The sequence below is a fragment of the Salvelinus alpinus genome, chromosome 18 (assembly GCF_045679555.1).
Source record: "Salvelinus alpinus chromosome 18, SLU_Salpinus.1, whole genome shotgun sequence".
Taxonomy (NCBI): domain Eukaryota; kingdom Metazoa; phylum Chordata; class Actinopteri; order Salmoniformes; family Salmonidae; genus Salvelinus; species Salvelinus alpinus.
Window position 1 is genome coordinate 31,903,474 of NC_092103.1, and position 19,599 is coordinate 31,923,072.

Consider the following 19,599-nt stretch of genomic DNA (forward strand, 5'->3'; position numbering starts at 1 on the left):
TGTCTGCTAAATGACTAAAATGTGAAATGAAAGCATATGCATAACCATGGTAGGAATTTAAAGGGAACAGTTTGGATATTATGGAAAAAGTATTTGACTAAAGGTGAGGACACAACAGTTCACCTAACACAAGACTGAATCCAAACAGTACACTGTTGATTTTATGTGCATTATCATTTACTGTACTATTCGCCACATTTGCTGATAACGTAATCTGAAAATATCTGAATGCATTCAGTAACATGATAAGATTCTTGGAAATGTGGGGTAGGTGCAACATAAGACAAACTTACACGGGTTTGAGTGTGAGGTCTAACTGGTGTTTCCATGTGACACATCTCTCAAGTGTGCACAGTTCCTAAGTCATTTCAAGGCACTTTTGTGACTCAGAGTTTTCAACTATAAGTGGCTTTTTTTCTTTTTCTTTTTAGCTTTCCTAGCTGTGCCTTGAACTAGAGCAAGTACATGCAGTTGTTTTGTTTGGAACACAGCCCTGCATGTCTGCCTTTACACAATTACTTCTGTTTACGCAATCCAAAAACGGGCCATTTATATATCACAATCTGGGTCAGGTGGGCATAATTTGAAAGCTTGTTCTATTGCCAACATGACTAGCTAAATTATTGATTACAATCTTAGTGTTAGACTTTCACAAGGCAATTCAGAGAGACAGATTGTAATATGGTGCGCATAGAATGGAGTCATGAGTACAAATGGGCTTATTCTTTTCAGGGTATTATGCCATGTCATCTTCTAACTGTACATTCAACGTATATATCGTAAATGTTGACGCTGTATATTACATTAGTTTTATGATATGGAAATGTGAAGTGCACATTTGGACTCGTGGGTCTTTGGCTTCCTTGTATGACAACAAAACGGTATTTATTATAATCCTCAATGTCTTTCAAATACATTGAGCCTTCGTAATTTACAGCATTTACCTCACTCGGACAACAGAACACTTGCAGAAGTCAGGGATTTTTCTGCCATTGTAATCCATTAATATATTATGATAACATGTTTCTACATTTTTGGGATGGAAAAACATGAAGTATAAACTTAAACGACTAAAACAGATATAAAGTATGTAAAAAAGACAATGAATCTATATTTTCTATAAAATAATAGAGAACTAACAATCACCAAAATAAAAGCTAGACAGTCAGGGAGAATAAATATTTAAAAAATGTAAACAATGGATTTAGCAGAATTAATTTTGTTCTTATGTTTGAGCAAAAGAACACAGCATTATCCATTACAGAATATGTAGAATTGCAGGAAATTAGCTTTAAAACTGCTAAATTTTCTCTCTGCTCCATGGAGAATTTTGTAGAATTGTAGGAAATTGCTTGAAAATTCAAAGTTTTCTCTACAGTGCCAAGATGGGGGGCCTCCTAAAATGTTCTCTAAAATGTAGCTGCGCCGACAGCCAACCGCACTCATTGCCATGCCATCTGCCACGTCCACCACCTAAGCCCCTTTTTGATCTTGAAATAAAACCTTGAAGTTAGTTGCCCAATTAACTGGAGGGATGGGGGCAACTTCTTGTCACACGCATTGCTAAATTTCAGAACCGCTGTCAGTCAAAACCCATGCAGAGCTGTGAAGCAGAGAACCTGTGAGCTCTGACATCATGTACAGTACATTCGGAAAGTATTCAGACCCCTTCACTTTTTCCACATTTTGTTACGTTACAGCCTTTCTCTAAAATATATCTATATTTTTTTAACTGTTTATTAGAGATCTTTGCAAATATCACATTTACATAAGAATTCAGACCCTTTACTCAGTACTTTGTTGAAGCACCTTTGGCAGCAATTACAGCCTCAAGTCTTCTTGGGTATGATGCTACAAGCTTGGCACACCTGTATTTGGGAGTTTCTCACATTCTTCTCTGCAGATCCTCTCAAGCACTGTCAGGTTGGATGGGGAGCTTCGCTGCACAGCTATTTTCAGGTCTCTCCAGAGATGTTCGATCGGGTTGAAGTCCGGGCTCTGGCTGGGCCACTCAAGGATATTCAGAGACTTGTCCCAAAGCCACTCCTGCATTGTCTTCAAATCAAATTTTATTTGTCACATACACATGGTTAGCAGATGTTAATGCGAGTGTAGCGAAATGCTTGTGCTTCTAGTTCCGACAATGCAGTAATAACCAACGAGTAATCTAACCTAACAATTCCACAACTACTACCTTATACACACACAAGTGTAAAGGGATAAAGAATATGTACATAAAGATATATGAATGAGTGATGGTACAGAACGGCATAGGCAAGATGCAGTAGATGGTATCGAGTACAGTATATACATATGAGATGAGTAATGTAGGGTATATAAACATAAAGTGGCATAGTTTAAAGTGGCTAGTGATACATGTATTACATAAAGATGGCAAGATGCAGTAGATGATATAGAGTACAGTATATACATATACATATGAGATGAGTAATGTAGGGTATGTAAACATTATATTAAGTGGCATTGTTTAAAGTGGCTAGTGATACATTTTTACATACATTTCCATCAATTCCCATTATTAAAGTGGCTGGAGTTGAGTCAGTATGTTGGCAGCGGCCACTAAATGTTAGTGGTGGCTGTTTAACAGTCTGATGGCCTTGAGAAAGAAGCTGTTTTTCAGTTTCTCGGTCCCTGCTTTGATGCACCTGTACTGACCTCGCCTTCTGGATGATAGCGGGGTGAACAGGCAGTGGCTTGGGTGGTTGTTGTCCTTGATGATCTTTATGGCCTTCCTGTGACATCGGGTGGTGTAGGTGTCCTGGAGGGCAGGTAGTTTTCCCCCGGTGATGCGTTGTGCAGACCTCACTACCCTCTGGAGAGCCTTACGGTTGTGGGCGGAGCAGTTGCCGTACCAGGCGGTGATACAGCCCAACAGGATGCTCTCGATTGTGCATCTGTAGAAGTTTGTGAGTGCTTTTGGTGACAAGCCGAATTTCTTCAGCCTCCTGAGGTTGAAGAGGCGCTGCTGCGCCTTCTTCACAACACTGTCTGTGTGGGTGGACCAATTCAGTTTGTCTGTGATGTGTACGCCGAGGAACTTAACTTACACTACTGTCCCGTCGATGTAGATAGGGGGGTGCTCCCTCTGCTGTTTCCTGAAGTCCACAATCATCTCCTTTGTTTTGTTGACATTGAGTGTGAGGTTATTTTCCTGACACCACACTCCGAGGGCCCTCACCTCCTCCCTGTAGGCCGTCTCGTCGTTGTTGGTAATCAAGCCTACCACTGTAGTGTCGTCCGCAAACTTGATGATTGAGTTGGAGGCGTGCATGGCCACGCAGTCGTGGGTAAACAGGGAGTACAGGAGAGGGCTCAGAACGCACCCTTGTGGGGCCCCAGTGTTGAGGATCAGCGGGGTGGAGATGTTGTTACCTACCCTCACCACCTGGGGGCGGCCCGTCAGGAAGTCCAGTACCCAGTTGCACAGGGCGGGGTCGAGACCCAGGGTCTCGAGCTTGATGATGAGTTTGGAGGGTACTATGGTGTTAAATGCTGAGCTGTAGTCAATGAACAGCATTCTCACATAGGTATTCCTCTTGTCCAGATGGGTTAGGGCAGTGTGGTTGCGATTGCGTCGTCTGTGGACCTATTGGGTCGGTAAGAAAATTGGAGTGGGTCTAGGGTGTCAGGTAGGGTGGAAGTGATATGGCTGTCTTGGCTGTGTGCTTAGGGTTGTTGTCCTGTTGGAAGGTGAACTTTCGCCCCAGTCTGAGGTCCTGAGCGCTCTGGAGCAGGTTTTTATTAAGGATCTCTCTGTACTTTGCGCCGTTCATCTTTCCCTCGACTAGTCTCCCAGTCCCTACTGCTGAAAAACATTCCCACAGCATGATGCTGCCAACCATGCTTCACCGTAGGGATGGTATTTGCCAGGTGATAAGAGGTGCCTACTTTCCTCCAGACGTGACGCTTGGCATTCAGGCCAAAGAGTTGAATCTTGGTTTCATCAGACCAGAGTATCTTATTTCACATGAGTCCTTTAGGCAAACTCCAAACGGGTGTCATGTGCCTTTTACTGAGGAGTGGCTTCCGTCTGGCCACTCTACCATAAAGGCCTGATTTGGTGGAGTGCTACAGAGATGGTTGTTCTTCTGGAAGGTTCTCCCATCTCCACAGAGGAACTCTGGAGCTCTGTAAGAGTGATTATCAGCTTCTTGGTCACCTCCCTGACCAAGACCCTTCTTCCCCGACTGCTCAGTGGCTGGGCGGCCAGCTCTAGGAAGAGTCTTGGTGGTTTCAAACTTATTCCATCGACAGGTGTGTGCCTTTCCAAATCATGTCCAATCAATTGAATTTACCACAGGTGGAGGAGAGGGTGATGAAGAAGTTGATTCATTTTTGGTAGCCTACAGTCAAAGCTGGGAGCTACTGTTATCGTCTTGCATTGTAAATGTGATCTAGAATGTATGAACATTGTTTTGCAAATAGTCATGCATGCCGTGTTGCATTATTCAAGTGTGTTAACTTCTCTGGGATAAAAAGCCAGTAAAAATGCAGAGCGCCAAATACAAGTACAGTGGGGAGAACAAGTATTTGACACACTGCCGAATGTTTTTTTTTTTTTTTTGCAGGTTTTCCTACTTACAAAGCATGTAGAGGTCTGTAATTTTTTATCATAGGTACACTTCAACTGTGAGAGACGGAAACTACAAAAATCCAGAAAATCACATTGTATGATTTTTAAGTAATTCATTTGCATTGTGTCTCATACTGCCCCTGCAGCCATATTCTTATGAAGTTAACCAGGCAAATCTCTAAAATAATCTAAAATGCACAAATCGTCATCAGGAGGAAACAAAACTGTTCTCCACTGATCCTTACACTCTTTCTTTGTTTGTCTCTAGCTCGCGCTCGTGCTCTCTCCTCCATCCTTCCGCAGTAGGAGTGAGGACCCTGTCCTAATTGAACTAGATGGTGTAATTATCCATGTTCACCTCCTGGTGAACCTCTTGCCGGAAGGGAGGGGGGTGAGGACGGTTCAGAAAGTTATAGCCTAATAAGTTAGCCTATTTATTCTGACTGATATATTAGACATGTTTGAGTGTTTATTATATAGAGGGGAAGTCACTGAATTCCATACTGTTGCCTTATTCAAGGGGACTAACCAGATGTTGGCCTTGAATCTCGCTCTCTCTCATGCGATGTGCAGTTGTCCGCCTTCCTCTCCATTAAGAGTGAATTAGATAGGGCCTCATTCACTGCCCTAAGAGAGAAAAAAGACAAATGTTGCTTAGCTCTATTCTCTGAGTGATTTGAGAAAAGCACCCCACTCTTTTCAAAAACCTTTCCCCCGCTCCAGCCTTTAATGCATGCATCTGATTGGACGTTGTCCAAGTTAGCCACAGCGATCTACAACATCTCTTGTTTTATTATATTATGTAGTTTCTCCTGGGACGGAGAGAGAGATTGGAAAGCTGAGTGAGTGAGGGATTTGTGGGCAGAAAACAAGAGCTATTATATGGTTAGTAAACTGTTATTCACAGATAGTTTTTTTTCCCAGGCCTATTTTCCAAGTCCAGTCCTATTGTTTCTTGGCTTGGCCGTTTGAGTGCCAGAGTAAACTAACCACACATTTGGCTTCACACGTACGCACACAGACACACAGCATATTATTTATATCCTGTAGTTAGTTACACAGACATTAACATAAATGTTTCTCAGATTTTAGTTTACATTCCAAGTGTATTTAGACACCAGGTGAGAAATAGCACAAGCGGTGAAATCCCTGTGCGGCCAAACCCTCCCCTAACCCGGACAACGCTGGGCCAATTGTGCACCGCCCCATGGGTCTCCCGGTCGCGGCCGGCTGCGACAGACTCGAACCAGGATCTCTAGTGGCACAGCGATGCAGTGCTGTAGACCACTGCACCACTCGGCATGTAAAACGTTTCATGCTTTGCAAGAAGAATGATTTCCCTAATAATCCTGTTTACATGGACACATCTGAAATCAAGCTACTGATGGGACTTGTGATGAATGCAGAAAAACACCAATCAAAATAAACGTTCTACCACAGTGACCATGGTATTTTTGAGAATACTATTTAATTCGGAGTTCGAACTTATAACGTTTTTGTGAACTATAAGTTGCATATTTTCAGTTTTTCCGAACACACTTCACTGGCGCTAAAGAGGGAGGCTCGCTCGGCTGGTGCTGACACATGCACAGATTAAATACACCGCTGGAAACGCTGTTTAACCTGTCTAGGACAGGGGTTCCGCTAGCGGAACTCCTCCCACATTCCACTGAAAAGGCAGAGCGGGAAATTCAAAAAAACATTTTTTTGAAATATTTAACTTTCACACTTTTCACACATTAACAAGTCCAATACAGCATTTGAAAGATAAACATCTTGTGAATCCAGCCAACATGTCCGATTTTTTAAATGTATTACAGCAAAAACACCACGTATATTTATGTTAGCTCACCACCAAATACAAAAGAGGACAGACATTTTTCACAGCACCGGTAGCATGCAGGTAGCATGCACAAAGCCAACCTAACTAACCTAGAACCAACCTAAATAACCTAGAAAAAACTCCCTCAGATGACAGTCCTATAACATGTTACACAATAAATCTATGTTTTGTTCGAAAAATGTGCATATTTGAGCTATAAATCAGTTTTACATTACTGCTACCATCATAGCTACCATCATAGCTACAGTCAGAAATCGCATGGGAGTAGCCAGAGTAAATACAGACACCAACGTCAACTACCTAATTAAATATATGGTGGATAGTTAATGAAAGACAAAGATCTTGTGAATACTTCCGATTTTTGAAGTGTTTTACAGCGAAAACACAATATATCGTTATATTAGCTTACTACAATAGCTAACACACAGCAGCATTGATTCAGGGCAAACGGTAGCGATAGCACAGTTCGACAGATATATGAAATAGCATCCCAAATTGGGTCCTTATCTTTGTTGATCTTCCATCAGAATGTTGTACAAGGGGTCCTTTGTTCAGAACCGTCTTTGTTTGGATCCAGAACGAACTATTTCCCTCTTGAATTAGCAAGCACACTGGCCGTGCGGCGCTAACCTCTCCTTCTTGAACAAATTCTTGCAACGTATCACGTCTAAAGTCCCGAATAAATTTCAATAATATAATTAAACTATATTGAAAAAACATACTTTAGGATGATATTGTGACATGTATCAAATAAAATCGAAGCCGGAGATCATATTCACCTATAACGACGGTTTTCCAGGAGGCGATTCCAGGTCCAACTTCGCGCCTTACAAAAAAAAATAATGGCGGACCTCTCACTCCAAGAGGTTGTATTCAATCCCAGAACGAGATAATCAAGTCATTTCTGCTCTCACTTCCGCATGACACCCAGGGGAAGGTGTATGACGTGATTCTACAGTCATAAGTGACATGCCCTTTTATAGACAAGCTCTTGAAGAGAGACCTCGCTTTTGGAAATCTCACTTCCGGATAGGAAATGGGCTGTAAAAGAGTTCTGTTTCACTTAGAGAAATAATTCAAACGGTTTTAGAAACTAGAGAGTGTTTTCTATCCAATAGTAATAATAATATGCATATTGTACGAGCAAGAATTGAGTACGAGGCCGTTTAAATTGGATACGATTTTCCCCAAAAGTGAAAATAGCACCCCCTATCCCAAAGAAGTTTTAAGGTATACACGTGTCCTAATCATTTGAATGATTGCTCAGAAAACCAGGTGTTTTAATTGACGTGTGCTTACTTTGATTTAAAACTACACACCAATTAAGATAAACAGAGTAAGGTGTTTACAAGATTATTGCCATAATCAGTTTAATATCGAATTTATACTGAGCATGTAAGCATACTCATTGATAGAGGAAGATACAGACAAGACTGGTGAAACATTCCTCTTCACAGCACCAGAGGACAATGATGTATCTATTCTGTTTACTTCTAACTTTAAGATTAAGGGATTATCTGAAGAATATTGATAGCGAGGTATTTGTCCATATCAGTTAACCAGTGATTACTACCATAGCATTGTGTAGTTAGCCTAGTTATTATGGATAAAAGGTTAGATCTACAGAGGTTGATCATGGAGTAAGTAGTTGATCGGTAACTGTGTATGGTTCTGTGTTGTCCTCCGAGTGAATCCTAGTTCAGGTCAGAGTGATAGGCTTTCCAGGGTTAGCGTGTGAACCACCACACAGTGAGATGGGGAATCCCTCTCTTTCCTCATGGAGCCCAGCCAGCCAACAAGATAATCCCGGCTATATTAGTGGAACCGGTGTGGCTGTGCCTGACAACTGAGGCTACATTGTCAGAAGGGAATTTAGAGGCATAGTGGGTGTTCGCAAGAGGGTCGGCCTGAGCAAGGCTTTGCAGAATGACTTATCTACAATACAAATCACTACTCATTACATTATTTAAGATGTGCAATCCCCTCAAACACACTGATCCAGTAGCCACCGTCAGGCAGATACAGCTGGAGGTAGCTGATTGAGCCATCCACTGAAACCCTGGGTAACGTAGTCAGGAACAGAATGGGCTGTGGTTGCCAGGGAGCCGTGCACCAGCATTCAGGTTGCCGTGGCAGCGGTTTGGTCTCCATAGGGATCAGCACTCATTATGAGCTTATAGGAGCTTTGCTGAGGTTAACCAAAAAAGGAATGTAAAGATGCCTGCTCACCCTGAATAGAACCTGTCAGCTCTCTCTCTCTCTCTCTCTCGTTTTCTGTGTGCATCTCTCCCTTTCTCCCTGGCTCCCTCCTTCATTCTCTCAAGGCCTTTCATGGTCTCCATCTTTTTTGGGGATTTGTACTCCTGCCTCTCATATTCCCCTATTATCTCACTTTTATTTCTCTTTCCGTTTTGTGCCTCATCCCCTCTATCCCAATCTCAGTTTGTCCCTCTCTCTACTCTCTCTATTTAGATCAGTGTGTCAGGTTGGTGACATAAGCCCCTTGTTAAACTCAGCAGGGTGTCCTGTTCTGATTGCCTTCTCTGACCTGGCCGCTCGTTAGGGACTGTGTCGTTAGTGACCGGGGGTGTCCAAATACCCATACTAGTGTACTACATACTTAAACTGAATACTAATTTCTGCGTTTGAGCTATCACTCGTCTTTTCCGACTCAGCTGATAATCAGATAAATTGAAGCGCTGTACCAAAATGAACGAATAGCTAGAGTCAACGCAATCGTGCATTAGATGACTCATTCGGAGTACAAATTTAGAAATTTCACATACTATAAAACATATGCTATTAGTACACTAGTATGGGTATTCGGCCATGGCCACTGTCTTCGTTAGTGTGGGACACTGAGTGGACACTTCAAGGCAACCATCTTAAATCCTGCCCAGCTCTCAGCTCCCAGCTCCCATGCACCGTGAAGTGAATAGAGGCAGTCTAGGCAGGGTTGCCAACCATGTTCCCCAAACCCCATCCCTCGGTGCATGGCCCAAATCCTGCTATAGCCTATATGAATACACAGGCATATGTTCACTTGCTCTCTCTTTCTCTCACTCACTCGTGCTCACACACACTTTCCCAACACCACATTTCCAGTAACCCTTCAAGCTAACTGTAAACCTAGATCTAAAAGTGCTTAGTGTGTTTGTCTGGGCATGTATGTTTCATGCGTGTGTGAATGTGCTGCTGAAAAACACCCTCTACTCTCTGTTCTACAACTGGACACCCCCATTGACAATGTTGTGCAATGTACTTTTAGAAAAGCACCTACTATTCCCTTAGCTCTGGGAGACTTTGAGTTTGTTTTGCAGTCTGCCACTGACCTTTCTCTCTTTCTTTCTATCTGTCCCCATCTCTCTCTTTCTTTCTCTTTTTCTTTCTCTTTCTTTCTGCAGGGTGATGATTTTTGAGGACAAGGCTAACGGGGCCATCTGTAAGCCTGATGGGCCTCCACCCAAACGGGACATAGCCAGCCTGCCATAGACCCAGGACATCCAGAGCCTCTAGACTATATCACCATTCTAGGACCCTACCGGGGCCCCTGCCCTCAGCCAGGGACATGTACATAGCCTTATCAACTCCCCACCTCAGGATGTGCACGTGTCCCAGAAGGGGGGGGGGGGGTTCTCCTCCTCTGTTCAAAACATGTGGGGAGAAAAAAGAGAGAAGGGAATAAAATATATATATTTGCTGTGAAGACAAGGCAGAATAGCTTTTTTAAGACCAGTACATACATGTATATATCTATATTGACGATGATGAGAAAATAAGTATTTTTAATTAGTGTGAGCACTCGTAACCCCTTGGCGATAACCGTGTAATTTGAGTCTTTTGTGAATATGAGCAATGTGTTGTTTGCTGGGATCAAACTAACAGAGGTGACAATTTTGTGATATCCTCAGTATGCATGTGCAAGTGTAATGTGTTGATGCAAAGATTGTGTGTCAACAACTCATCCGTTATGAAGCGGTCTGCGTGTCTGGATACTAGTGAATTTATCAGTGGTCCTGTTTTATCATGATTTCAATGTAGTATTAATCATTTTACAGATGTAATCAATTCGGTATAGTTGTAGTCAGTGATACAGTGGCAGGTAAATGCCATTTACACAACTTTTGCAAAAAAATTAAAGGAATAGGAAGCGTTACTTTTTTCACTGTGACCGGCAATCAGTTAACACACCTATTTTTTTTTTTTTTACTGGTTGTGTTTAGAGGGTTTGTAAGGGAAAATTGCTTGAACAGTTATTAGGGAAACTAACCCAAGTCATTCAGATATTATTTTACACCTCTCCCTCATTTTACTCCCCGCACCAAATGATCTAGTTCCTCTTTTAGATTTTAGATTTTTAATCGTGTGAAAGTACCATGCTGGTTATGAAGCACAAGGAATAAAAAGAGCTCTGTTTTTGGAAAACCTTTTATACACAGTTGTCAAGATCATCCCACATGATGGATTGTTGCCATGCTGCAGACTCCGCTTGGTCATTGTCTCACTATATGTCAGGTGTGACAGATTATGGCCCAACCCCATTCTTCCAGACTAGAGGTGGGTTACTTTAGTTGGGATTAGGAAGGGGTCGGTGGGGCGATAGATTAAGAGTCAGAGTATGACTAGATCCGGTGTTGTAGATTGACACTGGCTTCCTCAACCTAAAGGAGCAGGATAGATGGGGTCGAGTTTACTAGCACTTCACGTGGATTTATGGAAGATTAGTTTTAAGGCACAGGCACACACTGAAGATTCTCAGCATGTTAGTATAAATTATGATGGAAACACATTCTTTCCAAGTGCCTAAAGTAATGTTGAGAGAAGAGGAGAGGAAGTTAGTTAAGCTCTATTTTCCTTCCTGTGCTGTATTTGGGAAAATAGTTTTAAAGGTGTTTATTCATGTGTATGTTAGGGTTAGGTGTTCCTTTTTTGATAATGTTCCCCTAGGTCTATGCTGTCTCAGGTACTATTTTGAATGACTGGATCTCCAAATACATATACAGTACATCTATGACGTGATGTTAGATATGCAGTTCAATCATGCCAGTTTCCCAAATGTCCCCGCCTGACTATCCTAGTCTTCATAGTGGTACTCTTCTCATTTCTATCTCGTCTGTAAAATGTTATGAACCTGTCCCATTTCAAATTGTGTTATCCCCGTCTTGCCATGTTTTACTATAATCTTGTTATTATCTCGTCTCATTCTGTTCATCGTCGTCTTTCATTCCCCCTATCAGTCCGGGTTAATTTGTTTTTCCCATAAATTCTCCAGTTTCTGTGCCTCACTGTTGCTCTTCTATTGTTAATTTTTTTCTCACGCTTAACATGGAATATAATAGTAAGAGTAGTAGTTTAATGTGTTAGCTTTACATGTTTTTGAATATGTCAGTTATGTACTTTTATTTCCAGTGTGTTGGGTGGTGGTCTTTTTAATGTTCTTTTCTTATGATGCACTTTTTTTTTGCCAAAACCAAAGCAATTAAAGTTATTTGTTACACTGGCATATTTGTTCTTGGGTAGTTTGTTGTATGAATAATTCTACCATTGTAGGAAATATTCCATCAAACACTGAAACCAGTTTTCCAGTTTTTCCTGTACTGTTTGTAGATTGGAGGGTATAGAGGTTTGATGCTGTAACTTTTAGGAATAGACAGGATTCCCTTATGTTACAGTGTGTTTAATTAACATAAACATAATGGACATGGATTTGGTTATTTTAAAGATAAAAACATGTTTTAACGCATTTTTATTTAGTTGCTTCATTGACTATAAACCATAGCCTTAGTTTTAATCCTATTTATAGTTACTGTAGCCCCAGAGTATGACTGTTACAGTAATTTACGTAGAGAAATAATAACAGGCACTGTAAAATGGTTCCATCAGTGCTTGACTTGGGCCGGAGCGCCATACCTGCACTACATGTTTTTGGGGAATTGTGTACTGGCTCCTCTATAAAAACAAAGCAGCCTATAGCCGGCCCAGATTCACACACTGACACAAAGTTTATTTACCACTAGTCTGTAAATCTGCGTGACTGTAGGTTGTTCATGATTGTGCAGATTTAAAATTGAAAATGTCAAATTAGGGTTTGTAAAGTCATGGAAATTAGTTGCATAATTGTTTTATATATTTATTTGTTTTATTTTTTTTTTTTGGGGGGGGGCATCAGCTTTAAAATTGCAGATTGTAGCTTCCGTCAGTGTAATTATCTGCATCATTTCTAATGGGTGTGTGTGTGTATATATATGCATGCATGCACTACCGTTCAAAGGTTTGGGGTCACTTAGAAATGTCCTTGTTTTTGAAAGAAAATCACCTTTTTTTTTGTCCATTTAAAATAACATCAAGTTGATCAGAAATACAGTGTAGACATTGTTAATGTTGTAATTGACTATTGTAGCTGGAAACGGCAGATAAAAAAAAAAAAATAATAATAATTATGGACTAAATACAGCGTTGTACGAGATCTTCAGTTTCTTGGCAATTTCTTGCATGGAATAGCTTTAAATTCTCAGAACAAGAAATAGACTGACAAGTTTCAGAAGAAAGTTTTTTGTTTCTGGCCATTTTGAGCCTGTAATCGAACCCACAAATACTGATGCTCCAGATACTCAACTAGTCTAAAGAAGGCCAGTTTTATTGCTTTTAATCAGAACAACAGTTTTCAGCTGTACTAATATAATTGCAAAAAGTTTTTCTCATGATCAGTTAGCCTTTTAAAATGATAATTTTGGATTAGCTAACACAACGTGCCATTGGAACACAGCAGTGATGGGTGCTGATAATGGGCCTCTGTATGCCTATGTAGGTATTCCATAAGAAATCTGCCGTTTCCAGCTACAATAGTCATTTACAACATTTACAATGTCTGCATTATATTTCTAATCAATTTGATGTTATTTTAATGGACAAAAAATGTGCTTTCAAAAACAAGGACATTTCTAAGAGACCCCAAACGTTTGAAAGGTAGTGTACATACATCTATCATACACTGCTCAAAAAAATAAAGGGAACACTAAAATAACACATCCTAGATCTGAATGAATGAAATATTCTTATTAAATACTTTTTTCTTTACATAGTTGAATGTGCTGACAACAAAATCACACAAAAATGATCAATGTAAATCAAATTTATCAACCCATGGAGGTCTGGATTTGGAGTCACACTCAAAATTAAAGTGGAAAACCACACTACAGGCTGATCCAACTTTGATGTAATGTCCTTAAAACAAGTCAAAATGAGGCTCAGTAGTGTGTGTGGCCTCCACGTGCCTGCATGACCTCCCTACAACGCCTGGGCATGCTCCTGATGAGGTGGCGGATGGTCTCCTGAGGGATCTCCCAGACCTGGACTAAAGCATCCGCCAACTCCTTGACAGTCTGTGGTGCAACGTGGCGTTGGTGGATGGAGCGAGACATGATGTCCCAGATGTGCTCAATTGGATTCAGGTCTGGGGAACGGGCGGGCCAGTCCATAGCATCAATGCCTTCCTCTTGCAGGAACTGCTGACACACTCCAGCCACATGAGGTCTAGCATTGTCTTGCATTAGGAGGAACCCAGGGCCAACCGCACCAGCATATGGTCTCACAAGGGGTCTGAGGATCTCATCTCGGTACCTAATGGCAGTCAGGCTACCTCTGGCGAGCACATGGAGGGCTGTGCGGCCCCCCAAAGAAATGCCAACCCACACCATGACTGACCCACCGCCAAACCGGTCATGCTGGAGGATGTTGCAGGCAGCAGAACGTTCTCCACGGCGTCTCCAGACTCTGTCACGTCTGTCACATGTGCTCAGTGTGAACCTGCTTTCATCTGTGAAGAGCACAGGGCGCCAGTGGCGAATTTGCCAATCTTGGTGTTCTCTGGCAAATGCCAAACGTCCTGCACGGTGTTGGGCTGTAAGCACAACCCCCACCTGTGGACGTCGGGCCCTCATACCACCCTCATGGAGTCTGTTTCTGACCGTTTGAGCAGACACATGCACATTTGTGGCCTGCTGGAGGTCATTTTGGAGGGCTCTGGCAGTGCTCCTCCTGCTCCTCCTTGCACAAAGGCGGAGGTAGCGGTCCTGCTGCTGGGTTGTTGCCCTCCTACGGCCTCCTCCACGTCTCCTGATGTACTGGCCTGTCTCCTGGTAGCGCCTCCATGCTCTGGACACTACGCTGACAGACACAGCAAACCTTCTTGCCACAGCTCGCATTGATGTGCCATCCTGGATGAGCTGCACTACCTGAGCCACTTGTGTGGGTTGTAGACTCCGTCTCATGCTACCACTAGAGTGAAAGCACCGCCAGCATTCAAAAGTGACCAAAACATCAGCCAGGAAGCATAGGAACTGAGAAGTGGTCTGTGGTCACCACCTGCAGAACCACTCCTTTATTGGGGGTGTCTTGCTAATTGCCTATAATTTCCACCTTTTGTCTATTCCATTTGCACAACAGCATGTGAAATTTATTGTCAATCAGTGTTGCTTCCTAAGTGGACAGTTTGATTTCACAGAAGTATGATTGACTTGGAGTTACATTGTGTTGTTTAAGTGTTCCCTTTATTTTTTTGAGCAGTGTATAAACAGTTAGATACCTTGCTTTGAAGTTGCCCACCTTTAACCATTTCATCCCTGATTCATTGAATGAGGGAATCATTTTATGAAGACAATGATTTGGTTGTAACGTTGCCATATTTTATATCAAGGGTGGCACCAGCCTCCAGGATAGCAACTGGGTGTGCAGGCTTTTGTTCAAGCCCTGGTCTAACCCCATTGTAGCCTTAACATCAGCTTGACCTTGAAAAGCATACTTGGGTGTTCCAGGGCTGGATCAAAAGACAAATCTGCACACCCTGGAGCTCTCCGGATGGCGGGTGGACAACGTGACTAACAGTGCAGTTCTACTTTGTGGGAGGTTTAGTGCCTTGATCAAGAGCACAACGGCAGGAGATGGAGGAACTACATGCGATCAAACACTGCAGCCTTCCAGTGTCAATAATGGTTACTTTTTCATGTAGGCTATAATAGTCATGAACATTTGGTTGGAAAATGTGTTTGAACCCTTAACAGTGAATATTCAGAGGTCCCTCTGAATCAAATTGTATTGGTCATATAGACATTTAGCAGATGTTATTGCGGGTGTAGCGAAATTCTTGTGTTTCTAGCTCCAACAGTGTAGTAATATCTAACAATTCACAACAATACACACAAACCTAAAAGTCAAAGAATATATAAATATTAGGATGAGCGATGTTGGAGTGACACAGACTAAAATACAGTAGAATATAATACAGTATAGACATATGAGATGAGTAAAGCAAAAATAAGTAAACATTATTAAAGTGGCCAGTGATTTCAAGTCTATGTATATAGGGCAGCAGCCTCTAAAGTGCAGGGTTACTTAACTGGGTGGAAGCCGCCTAGTGATGGCTATTTAACATTCTGATGGCCTTGAGATGGAAGCAGTTTTTCAGTCTCTCTGTCCCAACTTTGATGCACCTGTACTGACCTCGCTGATAGCGGGGTGGACAGGCAGTGGCTCGGGTGGTTGTTGTCCTTGATTATCTTTTTGTCCTTCCTGTGACATCAGGTGCTGTAGGTGTCCTGGAGGGCAGGTAGTTTGCCCCCGGTAATGCGTTGGGCAGACTGCACCACCCTCTGGAGAGCCCTGCGGTTACGGGCGGTGCAGTTGCCATACCAGGCGGTGACAGAGCCCGTCAGGATGATCTCAATTGGGCATCTGTAAAAGTTTGAGGGTTTTGGGTGCCAAGCCAAATTTCTTCAGCCTCCTGAGGTTGAAGAGGCACTGTTGCGCCTTTACTACACTGTCTGTGTGGGTGGACCCTTTCAGATTGTCAGTGATGTGTACACAGAGGAACTTGAAGCTTTCCACCTTCTCGACTGCGGTCTCGTCTGCTGTTTCCTTAAGTCCACGATCAACTCCTTTGTTCTGTCGACATTGAGTGAGAGGTTATTTTCCTGGCACCACACATCCAGGGCCCTCACCTCCTCCTTGTAGGCTGTCTCGTCATTGTTGCTAGTCAGGCCTATAACTGTTGTGTCGTCATGGGTGAACAGAGTGTACAGGAGGGGGCTGAGCACGCACCCTTGTGGGGCTCATATAGCGTAATGTCATTTGTGAATTTCGGTGAACAAAGTCTAATGGACCGACTTGGAAAAAGACAGCTCCTGCACTTCTTTCATCCCAAGTCAAGCACTGTGTTCCACACATATGTATCCATGTGTATTTCTGAAAACACACAAAAACAGCTAAAAGTTGTCATTATAGTAGGCCTAGTAGTGCAGCCACTTAGTCAAATGAACATGCACATTACAAGCAAATCTCATCTCGACACGGGGATCTCACTTTTCTGTTCACTTTCCACATATGTTCACAAATGCATGGCTATTGACTTCTACTGTTCACTGGTTTGTAAACACACGGCACCCAGAAGCCATACTGCTTGCTTCTGGGGAATTATGTTAATCTTTCGGAGCAATTTGGATACAGGGGGAATACACTAACAAGCCCAGCACACTAACGAGGGAATCTGATGGTACAAAAAGCACCATAAGCACTTGTGTAAGCTCCATGTAAACACTTGCCACTGCTGCTCTACTACGCCATAGGCTGCCTTTAGCCCTGGTGCTCTCATTAAGTGCTTTGCTTTGTCACTGTACCCTGTCTATGATATTAAATGGGGAAAGTCAATAAAGTAGTATCTGTATCTATTCTCCAAAAGGCACATCTCCAACAGCTACATCGTATAGCTGCATCCTATAGGCCTGTGTGATAGTATCCTGATAAACATTGACTTACAGATGTGTACTGTCTATTGCTACTGCTGCAATTTTCTCAGAGCTTGCGTCCGTCTAAAGCAGTGTTTCATCACAGGTTTTCCCTGACTGACACAGTCTAGACAGACTAGAGAAACACTTCAAATGCTTTAAAACATCAAGTCTGTCTGTCTGGTTGCAGCCTGGTCTGGTCTGATTCCCTGTGGCAGGTACCCTGCTGTGTGGTGGAAATGCAATATCCGGGGCTCCCAACAACCCCCCTCCCTCATCCTCAACCTCTATCTTTGCTCTCTTTCTATGAATTCTTTCTATCGTTCCAGGCTTTCAACAACACCCCTCCCTCAACCCCTCTTTCTCTTCTTCTTGCTTTCTTTCTATGATCAATCCAGGCTTTCACCATTCCTTCCTCATCAACCTCTCTCCCTCTTTTCTTTCTCTATTCTTTCTTTTCTCTCTCTGTCTCTATCTCTAATCCAGGGTCAGTCCTACTGAGCTTCAAAGCACAACATTATTAGGCATGATTGAGAGAGCAAGAGATTAAAGGTCTTCCTCTCCTCCTCCGTACATTGAAAAGACTGTGTGAATCATACATTTCTGGCTTTAATTTCTCAATGTTGCACACTCCTCTGCTCTCTCATTTTATCTTTATCCATCCATCCATCATTCAACTATTTATAATGTGACACCACCGGGTGGCATCCTACTCCCAAAGGGTTCTGGTCAAAAGTAGCGCACTATGTAGGGAATAGAGTGCCATTTGGAATGAAGTCTTTGTTTGGAAAGGAAATGATGCATGAAGCAATCACTATTAGTAGTCCTGCCTGAGGCTTATCTGTGTCTGGCTGTGACCTTTATTCTATGCTAAATAGTTCCACTCTCAGGCCTCCCTCTCCTCTCTGGAAATACACTGACATCTACTGGAGACACACAGCAATTGTTGAACAAATACTGTTTCACGTTTCTAATCAACTCAAACAGTGAGTTTGACTGTCATCTGGTGGCTGCAAAGTAGACATGTGCATGAGTCAGACTCATACCATATACAGTCATTGGTCGGACTGATTATTGATCAGTGATCATCACTTAGATGATAAGAGGGGGAATATGTTTTAAGGTTTTATTCAACAAAATGTTTACAATAGTCTACATTGCAGTGGCCACGGCCCTTTAGCCCAGATTACTTGTTTATGCACACACACACATAAATACACAGTGGTGGGGTAAAATACCCAATTGTCATACTTGATTTAAAGTCAAGATACCTTAACAGAAAAGGATCAGAGGCATTTGGGATGACCAGGGATGTTCTCTTGATAAGTGTGTGAATTTGGCAATTTCCTCTCCTGCTAAGCATTCAAAGTGTAAGGAATACTTTGGGTGTCAGGGAAATGTATGGAGTAAAAAGTAAAATATTTTCTTTAGGAATGTAGTGAAGTATAAGTAAAAGTTGTGAAAAATATAAATAGTAAATTGCAGATACCCAAAAAAACGACTTAAGTAGTACTTTAAACTATTTTTACTTACAGTGCATTCGGAAAGTTTTCAGACCCCTTCCCTTTTCCAAATTTTGTTACGTTACAGCCTTAATTCTAAAATTGATTAAATTATTTGTTTTACTCATCAAGCTACACACAATACCCCATAATGACAATGCGAAAACAGGTTTGTATTTTTTTTGCAAATTTATTTCAAATAAAAAACAGATAGCTTATTTACATAAGTATTCAGACCCATTGCTATGAGATTGGAAATTCAGCTCAGGTGCATCCTGGAGACAGATCTGGGGAAGGGTATCAAAAAAATTCTGCAGCATTGAAGGTCCCCAAGAACACAGTGGCCTCCATCATTCTTAAATGGAAGAAGTTTGGAACCACAAAGACGATTCCTAGAGCTGGCCGCCAGGCCAAACTGAGCAATCAGGGGAGAAGGGCCTTGGTCAGGGAGGTGACCAAGAACCCGACGGTTACTCTGATAGATTTCCTCTGTGGAGATGGGAGAACCTTCCAAAAGGACAACCATCTCTGCAGCACTCTACCAATCAGGCTTTTATGGTAGTGGCCAGACGGAAGCCACTCCTCAGTAAAAGGCACATGACAGCCCCCTTGGAGTTTGCTAAAAAAGGCACCTAAAGGACTCTGACCATGAGATACAATATCTCTGGTCTGATGAAACCAAGATTGAACTCTTTGGCCTGAATGCCAAGCGTCACGTTTGGAGGAAACCTGGCACCATCCCTACTGGCATATTTCAGTTTTTATTTTCTATACATTTGCAAAAATTTCTAAAAACCTATTTTTCTTTGTCATTATTGGGTATTGTGTTTAGATTGATGAAAAACAATTACAATTTAATCAATTTTAGAATAAGGCTGTAAA

At 42.1% G+C, this 19,599-nt stretch overlaps 1 protein-coding gene across 2 annotated transcripts in view; it reads left to right on the forward strand.

Annotated features, from left to right (window-relative positions):
- Positions 1–11,940, forward strand: part of LOC139544187 (allograft inflammatory factor 1-like) — a 34,247-nt gene extending 22,307 nt beyond the window's left edge. The window contains exon 6 of one of the 2 annotated variants that reach the window (XM_071351008.1): positions 9,842–11,940. In XM_071351008.1, coding sequence (XP_071207109.1) covers positions 9,842–9,929 — 88 coding nt within the window. In that variant the 3' untranslated portion in view covers positions 9,930–11,940. The remainder of the gene's footprint in view (positions 1–9,841) is intronic. The other variant, XM_071351007.1, reaches the window with a different exon arrangement.
- Positions 11,941–19,599: the final 7,659 nt, after the last annotated feature.